This window comes from Coregonus lavaretus (assembly GCF_964263955.1).
Source record: "Coregonus lavaretus genome assembly, contig: HAP1_SCAFFOLD_1363, whole genome shotgun sequence".
In the NCBI taxonomy this organism is placed as follows: Eukaryota; Metazoa; Chordata; class Actinopteri; order Salmoniformes; family Salmonidae; genus Coregonus; species Coregonus lavaretus.
This window is the reverse complement of record NW_028158430.1, coordinates 88,118-105,000: the sequence shown is the minus strand read 5'-3', so window position 1 is coordinate 105,000 and position 16,883 is coordinate 88,118. Positions and strand designations below refer to the sequence as shown.

Below are 16,883 nucleotides of genomic sequence, written 5' to 3'. Positions count from 1 at the left end.
CTTTGCTAACTGTATGCTAGTCATTGGCAACGTTCTCTAGCTTTGCTAACTGTATGCTAGTCATTGGCAACGTTCTCTAGCTTTGCTAACTGTATGCTAGTCATTGGCAACGTTCTCTAGCTTTGCTAACTGTATGCTAGTCATTGGCAACGTTCTCTAGCCTTGCTAACTGTATGCTAGTCATTGGCAACGTTCTCTAGCTTTGCTAACTGTATGCTAGTCATTGGCAACATTATCTAGCTTTGCTAACTGTATGCTACAGTATCTCGTGGCTAGTAAGTGACTAGGCCTAGCTCCCAGCTTTGCTAACTGTATGCTGTCCCTTGTGGTCAGTTCCAGGCTGAGTCGTGCCCCGCTGGTCTGTCCCGTACCGGGGCGTCCCAAGAGGAGCTGCGTTTCGTGGAGGGGGAGGGACAGAACTCAGGGATGGAGCCCTCAGCCGATGAGGTCAACAACAACACATGTGCGGGTAACGACCACTGGCTGTGTAGTCTCTTGTCTCAGCCACTGTGGTCTCTCATCAAACTGTCTCTCCTCAGCCACTGTGGTCTCTTATCAAACTGTCTCTCCTCAGCTACTGTGATGTCTCATCAAACTGTCTCTCCTCAGCTACTGTGGTCTCTCATCAAACTGTCTCTCCTCAGCTACTGTGGTCTCTCATCAAACTGTCTCTCCTCAGCCACTGTGATGTCTCATCAAACTGTCTCTCCTCAGCTACTGTGGTCTCTCATCAAACTGTCTCTCCTCAGCTACTGTGGTCTCATCAAACTGTCTCTCCTCAGCCACTGTGATGTCTCATCAAACTGTCTCTCCTCAGCCACTGTGGTCTCTCATCAAACTGTCTCTCCTCAGCTACTGTGATGTCTCATCAAACTGTCTCTCCTCAGCTACTGTGGTCTCTCATCAAACTGTCTCTCCTCAGCCACTGTGATGTCTCATCAAACTGTCTCTCCTCAGCTGCTGTGGTCACTCATCAAACTGTCTCTCCTCAGCTACTGTGGTCTCTTATCAAACTGTCTTCATCTCTCTGTGATGTCTCATCAAACTTTTGTCTCAGCCGCTGTGGTCCCTCATCAAACTGTCTTCATCTCTCTGTGATGTCTCATCAAACTGACTGTACTCAGCCGCTGTGGTCCCTCATCAAACTGTCTTGCGAGAGAGACTATCTGTGGTCTCTCATCAAATTGTTTGTGTGGGTGTGGTCTGTGTGTGCAGTAGGTATATTCATTATGTCAAATGTATTTATGTACGGGTAGGTAGTGTGTTTATGAGAGTGTGCCAGAGTGAAACAACAGCCTGAAGGTATACTGTTGTAAGTAAGGATGTAGGGTAGTGTGGTGAATTAGCACACTACATATACTCAATGTCTCTTCTCCCCCCCCCCCTAGCGAGTCCAGACGAGTTGGAGAGACCCCTGAAGGCCAACCTGGAGGGAGAGTCTCTGGACGGAGCCCTGGAGCACCTGAGGATAGGTAACGTCTTCACCTTCAGAGTGACGGTCCTCCAGGCCTCCAGCATCTCTGCAGAGTACGCTGACATCTTCTGCCAGTTCAAGTAAGTTGTTGTTGTTGTTGTTGTTGTTGTTGTTGTTGTTGTTCTTCTTCTTCTTCTTCTTCTTCTTCTTCTTCTTCTTCTTCTTCTTCTTCTTCTTCTTCTTCTTCTTCTTCTTCTTCTTCTTCTTCTTCTTCTTCTTCTTCTTCTTCTTCTTCTTCTTCTTCTTCTTCTTCTTCTTCTTCTATTATCAAAGATCTTTCAGATCGACAGATCTATTAGATCCCGTAACAGACTGTGAGTGATAGATAACAAGCCCCTCTCTCTTTCGGATTGCCTACAGTTTCATCCACCGCCATGATGAGGCCTTTTCCACAGAGCCTCTGAAGAACACAGGGCGAGGCCCTCCTCTGGGCTTCTACCACGTACAGAACGTAAGCAGTCAACCAATCACATGTATTTATAAAGCTCTTTTTACATCAGAAGTTGTCACAAAGTGTTTTACAGTAAATACTGTAGTATGCAGTGGGCAATTAGTGAAAGAAATGTGATGGTTTGATATGCTTTGTTTCTGAAGTGGTTGTAGCTAGTATCTCTTTATTGGTTCAACAGATTGCTGTAGAGGTCACCAAATCCTTTGTAGAGTACATCAAGACCCAGCCTGTGGTGTTTGAGGTGTTTGGTCACTACCAGAAACAGCCCTTCCCTGCTCTCTGCAAGGACCTGATCAGGTACAGTAGTCCGCTGGTCACTTTCGTCATTGTGTTCGTTGTAATTGACAGGGGTCTCGTTTCCCAGTTGCGATGTAACTTAAGCATTACGGTGATCGTACCAGATGTATCGTTATTCACGAGCCAACTCTTTTAAAGAGTGTTTCCCAAACAAGCACGTAGAGAGAACGTTGTCTAAGTGCGTCAGACCATGTGTCGCTACTGATAGGATCGAAAGAAAAGCAGCGCTGCTCTCGGATCAGCTTTCTCCATTCAAATCTTTACCTTAACAATATAATTATTCCACAACACTGACGATGGCTCAGCTCCTACAGAGATATTAACACTTATGGCTACAAATATTGAGGCAGTTTATTACGCTTACACAATAATAATGCACTAAATCACAGATTGGGAACATCGTTGAGAACTTCTTGTCTCACGTCATGAAACACATAGAGGCAAAAATGACAGACAATAGCCCATTGGCAAAATAGAACTCAATTGATTGAACATGAAATAGATTTCAGTATGATTGAAATATATACAGTAGGCCCACTTAGCCTATTTATCATTTAATGCAGTCATCTCCGTTTTCATTTGAAGCATAATTTTATCCTTCACTTGTTTGTAACAATTTCAAATAGTTTGGCAACTTTGTATTTGTAGTCAACGTCGCTCTGATGTTATCGGCAGCCACAGTCACACAAATAGTCACACAAATAGCCTAAATATGATTGTTTAGCGGAGATCTTCTGTGAATAAAGTGACACGGGAGGGCAAAAAAAGCATCAAACGACACACTTTGGCGGCTTTAAGAGCGGTCTGGATCACTCATAGATGTGCAAAGGTTTTTAAAGAGCAACTGCCCCTAAAAACAAACTTCTCATTTAGAAAACATCCTATGAGGTGTCAATATGAGTCAGAAACATTTATTCTACTGTCAAAATTTACTACAAAGTGTAAATAGGATAATTTGGGTCATACAGTCAGTCTCATCCAAAACCGAGTTGTGTGATACTTGTGGCATCACAATGCAAATGAAGGTTGAATTTGTTTCAAACCTGCCCACATGCCCACAGCTGTCAGCACACAAGAAATCAAACATTCGGAGTGCAGCTGCATGCGACCCAATCGTAATCCCTGTGGTAAATTTGGGTTGACTTTGGATATCCCTATGGGGCTAGTTAGGGACCATCATTAAATTACACAATGTACATATTAACAATATGTTACAATTCCAATAGTAAAAAATGTCAATGACTTAAGAAACTTAAACCAACTATAAATTGTAGAAATTACTTTACAAATATTGAAAGCATTTAATGAGAAAACTAAAAGGTGTGCAACATGAAAATATTTGCATTTACATGTTAGAGACACCCACATCAAACCACACCCCGAAACCAACTCACCTTTGAATTCATGGCCACTAGCATTTCTTTATCAACCAAATCTAAATTGAGGCCAAATCAGGAAGTGCAGTCGTCCTTTAAGAGCCAAGTTACTAACAAAGGTTCTGGGAAACACCTTGGCTACTAAATATATATCGTAAGAAGGTTCTAACGATGACCTTAACGCTACGAAGGCTCTGGGAAACGAAGCCCTGGTCTTTTGATGTGGCGGTAACATCATTTATAACTTACTGTACCTGTCTCTCTCCCACCAGCCCTCTGCGTACTTGCAGGAGGCAGTTCCCCAAAGTCATGCCCCTGTCCAAACCAGGTAAGCACCAGAACCATGCTATTCAGTTTTACTCAAGTAAAGAACTTGACTTCTACAAAAAAAGAATGGATCTACATGAAGATATGTCTGTTTTTATTTTTGAAGCAGCACACAGTATACAGTACACAGTATACAGTACACAGTACACAGTACACAGTACACAGTACACAGTACACAGTACACAGTAAACAGTACACAGTACACAGTAAACAGTAAACAGTACACAGTACACAGTACACAGTACACAGTAAACAGTAAACAGTAAACAGTACACAGTACACAGTACACAGTACACAGTACACAGTAAACAGTAAACAGTACACAGTACACAGTACACAGTACACAGTACACAGTACACAGTACACAGTAAACAGTACACAGTACACAGTACACAGTATACAGTATACAGTACACAGTAAACAGTACACAGTACACAGTACACAGTACACAGTACACAGTACACAGTAAACAGTACACAGTACACAGTATACAGTGTGTATCATTCTGTTGTATGGCCTGTGTACAGTACTCTATGTTGCTGCCTACAGCGCATGTCTGTTGCATTGCCTCCATACTGTTAGTCTATGTAATGTCACGCTTGATGCTGTTGGCTGTACTATACTGTGCAATGTCCCGTCAGCTCAGTTCAATGTTGTTGGGTGCGTGTTACTCTGCGTGTGACTGTGAAGCAGCAGACGACGAGACGCCGCCCGACCGGGAGAAGACGCTGGAGCTGATTCGCTACCTGGTCCCAGAGGTGTTCAATGGGGCGCTGGTGGACTCTCTGTCAGGCCACGCCCTGTCCGCAGCCGGATTGGCTGCCTCCTTCCTCCTGGAGGGGGAGGGGCCACCCAGTCTTCCAGCCCCGCCCCTCTCTATCTGTTCAGTTATCAGAGCCCAGAAACCGGGTTGGTTACTGTCTGTGTGTCTGGGCCAATGAGAGTCCCTGAAACTAACCTCTCTTTATATCACTTTGATGTGCATTTACACATGCAGCCCAAATCTGATCTTATGACACAAATTGGTCTTTTGACCAATCAGATCAGATCTTTTGCCAATAATTGGGGAAAATATAATAATTGAGCTGCCTGTGGAAATGCAGTCAAGACGATAGATTGTAAATCAGATATAGAAACAGATATCTTGAATTAGCACCAATAGATTACCAAATAGATTGCAGTCACAGACAAACACATTAACGTATTGCTCCTACATTCTGTCATCAACATCAGCATAAAGGAAGAAAATAGATTTTTTGGCCAACTGATATCAACAAAAGAGAAGGTTGTGTTTCAGGGATTTTCCACAGGCTCTCTTCTCGTCCCTTGTTGTGTGTCTGCTGTTCACTGCCTGGTTGATTTCCCCTACAGTTCCTCCTGTGATCTCTTCCTCAAATGGATCTATGTAGCTTTCAACTTCTGTAGTTACCGTAAGCAATCCCGTATTGCTTGTAGTTTTTTGATAGCAGTCTAAAAGATCTGTGTATTTGATCAATCATACCTTAACCTCTCTTTCTGATTCTTCTCCAATGTAGGACCTGAGCTACTTTGGAACAATGCACTTATTATTGTGTTGTTTACTTGAGAAATATTGTATATAGACCCAAATAATGACAGGTAGTTTTATAGCAGGGCCACATCCCTGTAATGTTGAGGGATGACCGCTGTATTTATTGCCCTCCCTTTTCCGCAAGACTGTACCGAGTGGTTCCTCTATCTCTCACTGCAATATTCCCCATCTCCTTTTTTCAGCCCTTCTCCCTTCACAGCTCTCCCTGCTCCCTGCTACTGAAGAGTGAGTCCTCTTCGGTGGTAACCTTGTCTCCCTTCCTTCACCTTCTCCTTTTAGTCCCTGCCACCAAGCTGACTACCCTGATGCGCCCTACAGCCGGGCCCTGCCACTGCAAGTATGACCTCATGGTGTTCTTCGAGATCTGCGAACTGGAGGCCAATGGAGAGTGAGTTTTCCATAGAGATACTATGTATATATATATATATACAGTTGAAGTCAGAAGTTTACATACACTTAGGTTGGAGTCATTAAAACTCGTTTTTCAACCACAACCACACATTTCTTCTTTGTGCATGACACAAGTAATTTTTCCAACAATTGTTTACAGACAGATTATTTCACTTATAATTCAGTGTTTCACAATTCCAGTGGGTCAGAAGTTTACATACACTAAGAAGACTGTGCCTTAAAACAGCTCGAACAATTCCAGAAAATGATGTAATGGCTTTAGAAGCTTCTGATAGGCTAATTGACATCATTTGAGTCAATTGGAGGTGTACCTGTGGACATATTTCAAGGCCTACCTTCAAACTCAGTGCCTCTTTGCTTGACATCATGGGAAAATCAAAAGAAATCAGCCAAGACCTCAGAAACAAAAATGATATACTTACACAAGTCTGGTTCATCCTTGGGAGCAATTTCCAAACGCCTGAAAGTACGATGTTTATCTGTACCAACAATAGTGGTCCTCTGTAGCTCAGCTGATAGCGCACGGCGCTTGTAACGCCAAGGTAGTGGGTTCGATCCCCGGGACCACCCGTACACAAAAATGTATGCACGCATGACTGTAAGTTGCTTTGGATAAAAGCGTCTGCTAAATGGCATATTATTATAGTAGGAAAGTATAAATACCATGGGACCACGCAGCCGTCATACCGCTCAGGAAGGAGACGCGTTCTATCTCCTAGAGATGAACGTACTTTGGTGCGAAAAGTGAAAATCAATCCCAGAACAACAGCAAAGGACCTTGTGAAGATGCTGGAGGGAACAGGTACAAAAGTATCTATATCCACAGTAAAACGAGTCCTATATCGACATAACCTGAAAGGCCGCTCAGCAAGGAAGAAGCCACTGCTCCAAAACCGCCATAAAAAAGCCAGACTACGGTTTGCAACTGCACATGGGGACAAAGATTGTACTTTTTGGAGAAATGTCCTCTGGTCTGATGAAACAAACATAGAACTGTTTGGCCATAATAACCATCGTTATGTTTGGAGGAAAAAGGGGGGCGCTTGCAAGCCTAAGAACACCATCCCAACTGTGAAGCACGGGGGTGGCAGCATCATCATTATGTGGATATATTGAAGCAACATCTCAAGACATCAGTCAGGAAGTTAAAGCTTGGTCGCAAATGGGTCTTCCAAATGGACAATGACCCCAAGCATACTTCCAAAGTTGTGGCAAAATGGCTTAAGGACAACAAAGTCAAGGTATTGGAGTTGCCATCACAAAGCCCTGACCTCAATCCTATAGAAGATTTGTGGGCAGAATTGTAAAAGCGTATGCGAGCAAGGAGGCCTACAAACCTGACTCAGTTACATCAGCTCTGTCAGGAGGAACGAGCCAAAATTCACCCAACTTATTGTGGGAAGCTTGTGGAAGGCTACCCGAAACATTTGACTCAAGTTAAACAATTTAATGGCAACGCTACCAAATCCTAATTGAGTGAATGTAAACTTCTGACCCACTGGGAATGTGACAAAATAAATAAAAGCTGAAATAAATAATTCTCTCTACTATTATTCTGACATTTCACATTCTTAAAATAAAGTGGTGATCCTAACTGACCTAAAACAGGGATTTTTTTCTAGGATTAAATGTCAGGAATTGTGAAAAACTGAGTTTAAATGTATTTGGCTAAGGTTTATGTAAACTTCTGACTTCAAATATACAGTGAGGGAAAAAAGTATTTGATCCCCTGCTGATTTTGTACGTTTGCCCACTGACAAAGACATGATCAGTCTATAATTTTAATGGTAGGTTGATTTGAACAGTGAGAGACAGAATATCAACAAAGAAATCCAGAAAAACGCATGTCAAAAATTGTATACATTTATTTGCATTTTAATGAGGGAAATAAGTATTTGACCCCTCTGCAAAACATGACTTAGTACTTGGTGGTAAAACCCTTGTTGGCAATCACAGAGGTCAGACGTTTCTTGTAGTTGGCCACCAGGTTTGCACACATCTCAGGAGGGATTTGTCCCACTCCTCTTTGCAGATCTTCTCCAAGTCATTAAGGTTTCGAGCCTGACGTTTGGCAACTCGAACCTTAAGCTCCCTCCAAAAATGTTCTATGGGATTAAGGTCTGTAGACTGGCTAGGCCACTACAGGACCTTAATGTGCTTCTTCATGAGCCACTCCTTTCTTGCCTTGGCTGTGTGTTTTGGGTCATTGTCATACTGGAATACACTTCCACGACCCATTTTCAATGCCCTGGCTGACGGAAGGAGGTTCTCACCCAAGATTTGACGGTACATGGCCCCGTCCATCATCCCATTGATGCGGTGAAGTTGTCCTGTCCCCTTGCCAGAAAAACACCCCCAAAGCATAATGTTTCCACCTCCATGTTTGACTGTAGGGATGGTGTTCTTGGGGTCATAGGCAGCATTCCTCCTCCTCCAAACATGGCGAGTTGAGTTGATGCCAAAGAGCTCGATTTTGGTCCCATCTAACTACAACACTTTCACCCAGTTCTCCTCTGAATCATTCAGATGTTCATTGGCAAACTTCAGATTGGCCTGTATATGTGCTTTCTTGAGCAGGGGGACCTTGCGGGCGCTGCAGGATTTCAGTCCTTCATGGCGTAGTGTGTTTCCAATTGTTTTCTTGGTGACTATGGTCCCAGCTGCCTTGAGATCATTGACAAGATCCTCCCGTGTAGTTCTGGGCTGATTCCTCTCCGTTCTCATGATCATTGCAACTCCACGAGGTGAGATCTTGCATGGAGCCCCAGGCCGAGGGAGATTGACAGGTCTTTTGTGTTTCTTCCATTTGCGAATAATCGCACCAACTGTTATCACCTTCTCACCAAACTGCTTCGCGATGGTCTTGTAGCCCATTCCAGCCTTGTGTAGGTCTACAATCTTGTCCCTGACATCCTTGGAGAGCTCTTTGGTCTTGGCCATGGTGGAGAGTTTGGAATCTGATTGATTGATTGCTTCTGTGGACAGGTGTCTTTTATACAGGTAACAAACCGAGATTAGGAGCACTCTCTTTAAGGGTGTGCTCCTAATCTCAGCTCGTTACCTGTATAAAAGACACCTGGGAGTTAGAAATCCTTCTGATTGAGAGGGGGTCAAATACTTATTTCCCTCATTAAAATGCAAATCAATTAATACAATTTTTGAAATGCGTTTTTCTGGATTTTGTTGTTGTTATTCTGTCTCTCACTGTTCAAATAAACCTACCATTAAAATTATAGACTGATAATTTCTTTGTCAGTGGGCAAACGTACAAAATCAGCAGGGGATCAAATACTTTTTTCCCTCACTGTATATATATATATATATATATATATATATATATATATATATATATATATATATATATATATATATATATATATATATATATATATATATATACACAGTACCAGTCAAAGTTTTGGATTCACCTACTCATTCAAGGGTTTTTCTTAATTTTTACTATTTTCTACATAGTAGTGAAGACATCAAAACTATTAAATAACACATATGTGGTCCTCTGTAGCTCAGCTGGTAGTGCACGGCGCTTGTAACGGTAAGGTAGTGGGTTCGATCCCCGGGACCACACATACACAAAAAAAATTTTTATGCACGCATGACTGTAAGTCGCTTTGGATAAAAGCGTCTGCTAAATGGCATATTATCATATTATATGGAATCATGTAGTAACAAAAAAAGTGTTTAACAAATCAAAATATATGTTATATTTAAGTTTCTTCAAAGTAGCCATACTTTGCCTTGAAGACAGCTTTGCACGCTCTTGGCATTCTGTCAACCAGCTTCATGAGGTAGTCACTGCATTTCAGGTGTGCCTTGTTAAAAGTTAATTTGTGGAATTTCTTTCCTTCTTAATGCATTTGAGCCAATCAGTTGTGTTGTGACAAGGTAGGGGGGTATACAGAAGATAGCCCTATTTGGTAGAAGACCAAGTCCATATTATGGCAAGAACAGCTAAAATAAGCAAAGAGAAACGACAGTCCATCATTACTTTAAGACATGAAGGTCAGTCAATACGGAGAAAGTGTAGTCAAAAAAAAACATCAAGCGCTATGATGAAACTGGTTCTCATGAGGACCACCACAGGAAAGGAAGACCCAGAGTTACCTCTGCTGCAGAGGATAAGTTCATTAGAGTTACCAGCCTCTTAAATTGTAGCCCAAATAAATGCTTCACAGTTCAAGTAACAGACACATCGCAACATCAACTGTTCAGAGGAGACTACGTGAATCAGGCCTTCATGGTCGAATTGCTGCAAAACAAAACACTACTAAAGGACACCAATAAGAAGAAGAGAGTTGCTTGGGCCAAGAAACACGAGCAATGGACATTCGACCGGTGGAAATCTTTCCTTTTGTCTGGAGTCCAAATTTGAGATTTTTGGTTCCAACCGCAGTGTCTTTGTGAGACGCGGTGTGGGTGAACGGATGATCTCTGCATGTGTAGTTCCCACTGTGAAGCATGGAGGAGGAGGTGTGATGGTGTGGGGGTGCTTTGCTGGTGAAACTGTCTGTGATTTATTTAGAATTCAAGGCACACTTAAGCAGCATGGCTCCCACAGCATTCTGCAGCGATACGCCATCCCGTCTGGTTTGGGCTTAGTGGGACTATCATTTGGTTTTCAACAGGACAATGACCCAACACACCTCCAGGCTGTGTAAGGGCTATTTTAACAAAATGGAGAGTGATGCAGTGCTGCATCAGATGACCTGGCCTCCACAATCACCTGACCTCAACCCAATTGAGATGGTTTGGGATGAGTCGGACTGCAGAGTGAAGGAAAAACAGCCAACAAGTGCTCAGCATATGTGGGAACTCCTTCAAGACTGTTGGAAAAGCATTCCAGGTGAAGCTGGTTGAGAAAATGCCAAGAGTGTGCAAAGCTGTCATCAAGGCAAAGGATGGCTACTTTGAAGAATCTAAAATCTAAAATATATTTAGATTTCGTTAACACTTTTTTGGTTACTACATGATTCCATATGTGTTATTTTATAGTTTTGATGTCTTCAATATTATTCTACAAAGTAGTAAATAGTAAAAATAAGAAAAACCCTTGAATGAATATGTTTGTCCAAACTTTTGACTGGTACTGTATATAAATACTAAATTACTATAGTGTATATACAACCATATATGTGTTCTATATTCAACTCTATGAAGTATTACATTTACATTTTAGTCATTTAGCAGACGCTCTTATCCAGAGCGACTTACAGGAGCAATTAGGGTTAAGTGCCTTGCTCAAGGGCACATTAACGTCATTTAGCAGACGCTCTTAGCCAGAGCGACTCGCAAATTGGTGCGTTCACCCTATAGCCAGTGGGATAACCACTTTACAATTTGGGGGGGGGGGGGGGGGGGGGGTTAGAAGGAACACTTTATCCTATCCCAGGTATTCCTTAAAGAGGTGGGGTTTCAAATGTCTCCGGAGGGTGGTGAGTGACTCCGCTGTCCTGGCGTCGTGAGGGAGCTTGTTCCACCATTGGGGTGCCAGAGCAGCGAACAGTTTTGACTGGGCTGAGCGGGAGCTATGCTTCCGCAGAGGAAGGGGAGCCAGCAGGCCAGAGGTGGATGAACGCAATGCCCTCGTTTGGGTGTAGGGACTGATCAGAGCCTGAAGGTACAGAGGTGCCGTTCCCCTCACTGCTCCATAGGCAAGCACCATGGTCTTGTAGCGGATGCGAGCTTCAACTGGAAGCCAGTGGAGTGTGCGGAGGAGGGGGGTGACGTGAGAGAACTTGGGAAGGTTGAACACCAGACGGGCTGCGGCATTCTGGATGAGTTGTAGGGGTTTAATGGCACAGGCAGGGAGGCCAGCCAACAGCGAGTTGCAGTAGTCCAGACGGGAGATGACAAGTGCCTGGATTAGGACCTGTGCCGCTTCCTGTGTAAGGCAGGGTCGTACTCTCCGAATGTTGTAGAGCATGAACCTGCAGGAGCGGGTCACCGCCTTGATGTTGGCGGAGAACGACAGGGTGTTGTCCAGGGTCACGCCTAGGCTCTTCGCACTCTGGGAGGAGGACACAGCGGAGTTGTCAACCGTGATGGCGAGATCATGGAACGGGCAGTCCTTCCCCGGGAGGACATATATTCCCAAATAATTGTTTCACTCTTGGTAGTATGCTAGTGTGGGTATTGGAAGGTAGCTTATAGTATCCCATTTCACCACACTCACGCTCAAAAGGTTACTATAAGCTACCTTCCAATACCCACACTAGCATACTACCAAGAGTGAAACAATTATTTGGGAATATATGTATGGACATTGGAACACAGACACAGTACTGTACGCGCAGAGGCAAAGCTCCTGTTTCACCTCAACAGATGCTGCTAATCGATGATCCCAGTATTACGTGAAATAAATTATTATTCTCTGAACGTTCTATTGATTTCCAAATAGTTTACATTTAGAAATCTATTACCAACGTGGAATGTTCATGTCATAACAAATACAGTAACAGCATTAACGTCATTCTCAACTTATTGGCCGATGTGAAGTCAATGAGAGTCTTGTTACCGTGCAGGAGAATAAATGATGGTTCTCTCTGTTTCCTACAGTTACGTCCCAGCAGTGGTGGACCATAGAGGAGGCATGCCTTGCCATGGGACGTTCATGCTGCACCAGGTAGGTCATTCAGGGAGTGGAGAAGTAGTTATGATTGAACTGATGTGTACTGTATGAACACAATGCTTCCTCTTTCTTAAAGAACTTAAAGTCTGCTTAATGACCAAATTATATCTCAATCTCAATATTTCTCTCATCTCTCTCTCTCTCTCTCTCTCTCTTTCTCTCTCTTTCTCTCTCTCTCTTGCTCGCTCGCTCTTTCTCTCTCTCTCTTTCTCTCTCTTTTTCTCTCTTTCTCTCTTTCTCTCTCGCTCTTTCTCTCTCTCTCGCTCTCGCTCTCTCTTGCTCTCTCTCGCTCACCCCCCCCCCCCCCCCCCACAGGGTATCCAGAGGCGCGTCACTGTGACCATCGTTCATGAGACAGGTAGAGACATCATGTGGAAGGATGTCCGGGAACTGGTTGTGGGTGAGTCTGTTCAAGACATACTGTTTGTGTCTGTATAACAACATCAATATCTATGGACCACACTAAAGTCTCCTCCTCCTCCTCTCCCCAGGTCGTATCCGTAACTCTCCCGAGGGGGACGATGCCATCATAGACCCCAACATCCTGTCACTCAACATCCTGTCAGCTGGGTATGTCAGGCCCATGCAGGAGGACAGGTATGTACCAGACTCTACCCTTCATAGGGACCCTACCAGACTCTACCCTATCCAAGGGACCCTACCAGACTCTACCCTTCATAGGGACCCATAGACATAGGTTGCGTCTCCAATGGCACCCTATACAGTGCACTACTTTTGACCAACACACACATACACACACACACACACACACACACACACACACACACACACACACACACACACACACACACACACACACACAAACACACACACACAAAGAAGTATACAGGGAATAGGGACTAGATAGGGAATAGGGTGCCATTTGGAACGCAGTTTATTTAATCAATAAGGCACGAGGGGGTGTGGTATATGGCCAATAATACCACGGATGAGGGCTGTCCTTAACACGACGCAACACGGACTGCCTGGATACAGCCCTTAGCCGTGGTATATTGGCCATATACCACAAACCCCTGAGGTGCCTTATTGCTATTATAAACTGGTTACCAATGTAATTAGAGCAGTAAAAATACATGTTTTGTCATACCTGTGGTATACGGTCTGATATACCACGGCTGTCAGCCAGTCAGCATTCAGGGCTCGAACCGCCCAGTTTATAATCAGAGATATCCCACAAGACAACTGTATACTATGGTCTGTTAGATGATTGGTTATGATTTGAAAATATACACTACATGGCCAAAAGTATGTGGACAGACCTTCAAATTAGTGGATTCGGCTATTTCAGCCCCACCAGTTGTTGCTGACAGGTGTATAAAATCGAGCACACCGCCATGCAATCTCCAGAGACAAACAATGGCTGTAGAATGGCTCGTACTGAAGAGCTCAGTGACTTTCAACGTGGCACCGTCAAAGGATGCCACCTTTCCAACAAGTCAGTCTGTCAAATTTCTGCCCTGCTAGAGCTGCCCCGGTCAACTGTAAACGCTGTTATTTTGAAGTGGAAATGTCTAGGAGCAACAACGGCTCAGCCGCGAAGTGGTAGGCCACACAAGCTCAAAGAACGGGACCATAGAGTGCTGAAGCGCATAGCACGTAAAAATCGTCTGTCCTCGGTTGCAACCCTCACTACCGAGTTACAAACTGCCTCTGGAAGCAACATCAGCACCTTGAACTGTTGGTCGGGAGCTCATGGAATGGGTTTCCATGGCCGAGCAGCCACGCACAAGCCTAAGATCCCCATGCGCAATGCCAAGCATAGGCTGGAGTGGTGTAAAGCTCACCACCATTGGACTCTGGAGCAGTGGAAATGCGTTCTCTGGAGTGATGAATCATGCTTCACCATCTGGCAGTCCGACTGACGAATCTGGGTTGTATTTGTATTTGTATTCATCCATGTGTACGTGTGTGTATAGTGCGTATGTTATTGTGTGTGTGTATGCATGTGTCTGTGCCTATGTTTGTGTTGCTTCACAGTCCCCGTTGTTCCATAAGGTGTATTTTCATCTGTTTTTAAATCTAATTTTACTACTTGCATCAGTTACTTAATGTGGAATAGAGTTCCATGTAGTCATGGCTCTATGTAGTACTGTGCGTCTCCCATAGTCTGTTCTGGACTTGGGGACTGTGAAGAGACATCTGGTGGCATGTCTTGTGGGGTAATCATGGGTGTCTGAGCTGTCTGCTAGTTGTTTAAACAGACAGCTCGGTGCATTCAACATGTTTAATACCTCTCACAAATACAAGTAGTGATGAAGTCAATCTCTTCTCCACTTTGAGCCAGGAGAGATTGACATGCATATTATTCATATTAGCTCACTGTCTACATCCAAGGGCCAGCCGTGCTGCACTGTTCTGAGCCAATTGCAATTTTCCTAAGTCCTTTTTTGTGGCACCTGACCACACGACTGAACAGTAGTCCAGGTGCGTCAAAACTAGGGCCTGTAGGACCTGCCTTGTTGATAGTGTTGTTAAGAAGGCAGAGCAGTGCTTTATTACGGACATACTTCTCCCCATCTTAGCTACTGTTGTATCAATATGTTTTGACCATGACAGTTTAAAATCCAGGGTCACTCCAAGCAGTTTAGTCACCTCAACTTTTAGTTGAGGTTTAGGGTTTAGTGAATGATTTGTCCACAATAAAATGCTTTTAGTTTTTGAAATATTTAGGACTAACTTATTCCTTGCCACCCACTCTGAAACTAACTGCAACTCTTTGTTAAGTGTTGCAGTCATTTCAGTCGCTGTAGTAGCTGACATGTATAGAGTTGAGTCATCTGCATACATAGACACTCTGGCTTTACTCAAAGCCAGAGGCATGTCATTAGTAAAGATTGAAAAAAGTAATGGGCCTAGACAGCTGCCCTGGGGAATTCCTGATTCTACCTGGATTATGTAGGAGAGGCTTCCATTAAAGAACACCCTCTGTGTTCTGTTAGACAGGTAACTCCTTATCCACAATATAGCAGGGGGTGTAAAGCCATAACACATACGTTTTTTCAGCAGCAGACTATAATCGATCATGTCAAAAGCCGCACTGAAGTCTAACAAATCAGCCCCCACAATCTTTTTGTCATCAATTTCTCTCAGCCAATCATCAGTCATTTGTGTAAGTGCTGTGCTTGTTGAATGTCCTTCCCTATGTTCTTCTCCTGGTGGATGCCAGGAGAATGCTACCTGCCCGAATGCATAGTGCCAACTGTAACGTTTGGTGGAGGAGGAATAATGGTTTGGGGCTGTTTTCATGGTTTGGGCTAGGCCCCTACATTCCAGTGAAGGGACATTTAAATACTAAAGCATACAATTACATTCTAGACGATTCTGTGCTTCCAACTTTGTGGCAACAGTTTGGGGAAGGTCCTTTTCTGTTTCAGCATGACAATGCCCCTGTGCACAAAGCGAGGTCCATACAGAAATGGTTTGTCGAGATCGGTGTGGAAGAACTTAACTGGCCTGCACAGAGCCCTGACCTCAACCCCATCGAACACCGTTGGGATGAATTGGAACGCTGACTGCGAGCCAGGCCTAATCGCCCAACATCAGTGCCCGATCTCACTAATGCTCTTGTGGCTGAATGGAAGCAAGTCCCCACAGCAATGTTCCAACATCTAGTGGAAAGCCTTCCCAGAAGAGTGGAGGCTGTTACAGCAGCAAAGTGGGGAACCAACTCCATATTAATGCCCATGATTTTGGAATGAGATGTTCGACGAGCAGGTGTCCACATACTTTTGGCCATGTAGTGTAAGTTATATTCAATATATAAGTTATATAGAGAATTCCAGCTGTTATTTTGTTGGAATTATCAACATAATTGTGAACTGTTTGATACTATACAGTTAATTTACAGTTCTGAAAATGTTAGATTTGCATCATAACCAATGAAACACAGTACAACCACAACAGTGCTCCATTTACATTGTGTTTCTCCTGCCTTTGGATTCACAGTCGTCAGCGGGGGTTTCAAAACTGAAATGGCACAATCACGATCACTATGGAAACGCTAGCATGTGTCAAGCTCCGGAGTGCTGTGCTCTGGAGACACATTCTCTCATCTGTGCCAGCCACATGGGCTCCCGAGTGGCGCAGCGGTCTAAGGCACTGCATCTCAGTGCTATAGGCGTCACTACAGACCGAGTGGCGCAGCGGTCTAAGGCACTGCATCTCAGTGCTTGAGGCGTCACTACAGACCGAGTGGCGCAGCGGTCTAAGGCACTGCATCTCAGTGCTTGAGGCGTCACTACAGACCCCCCTGGTTCGATTCCAGGCTGTATCACAACCGGCTGTGATTGGGAGTCCCATAGGGCGGCGCA

General features: G+C 44.0%; 1 protein-coding gene across 1 annotated transcript in view; it reads left to right on the top strand.

Moving 5' to 3' along the window:
• The window catches only part of LOC311124021 (kinesin-like protein KIF1A), a gene marked incomplete at its 5' end in the record, with an annotated part of 71,424 nt that overhangs the window by 14,553 nt on the left and 39,988 nt on the right, over positions 1-16,883 (top strand). The window contains 10 exons of the mRNA XM_084198241.1: positions 334-469; positions 1,389-1,554; positions 1,835-1,925; positions 2,104-2,222; positions 3,871-3,926; positions 4,619-4,834; positions 5,775-5,883; positions 12,480-12,546; positions 12,868-12,952; positions 13,044-13,149. Of these exons, the coding sequence (XP_084054367.1) occupies positions 334-469; positions 1,389-1,554; positions 1,835-1,925; positions 2,104-2,222; positions 3,871-3,926; positions 4,619-4,834; positions 5,775-5,883; positions 12,480-12,546; positions 12,868-12,952; positions 13,044-13,149 (1,151 nt within the window). The remainder of the gene's footprint in view (positions 1-333; positions 470-1,388; positions 1,555-1,834; positions 1,926-2,103; positions 2,223-3,870; positions 3,927-4,618; positions 4,835-5,774; positions 5,884-12,479; positions 12,547-12,867; positions 12,953-13,043; positions 13,150-16,883) is intronic.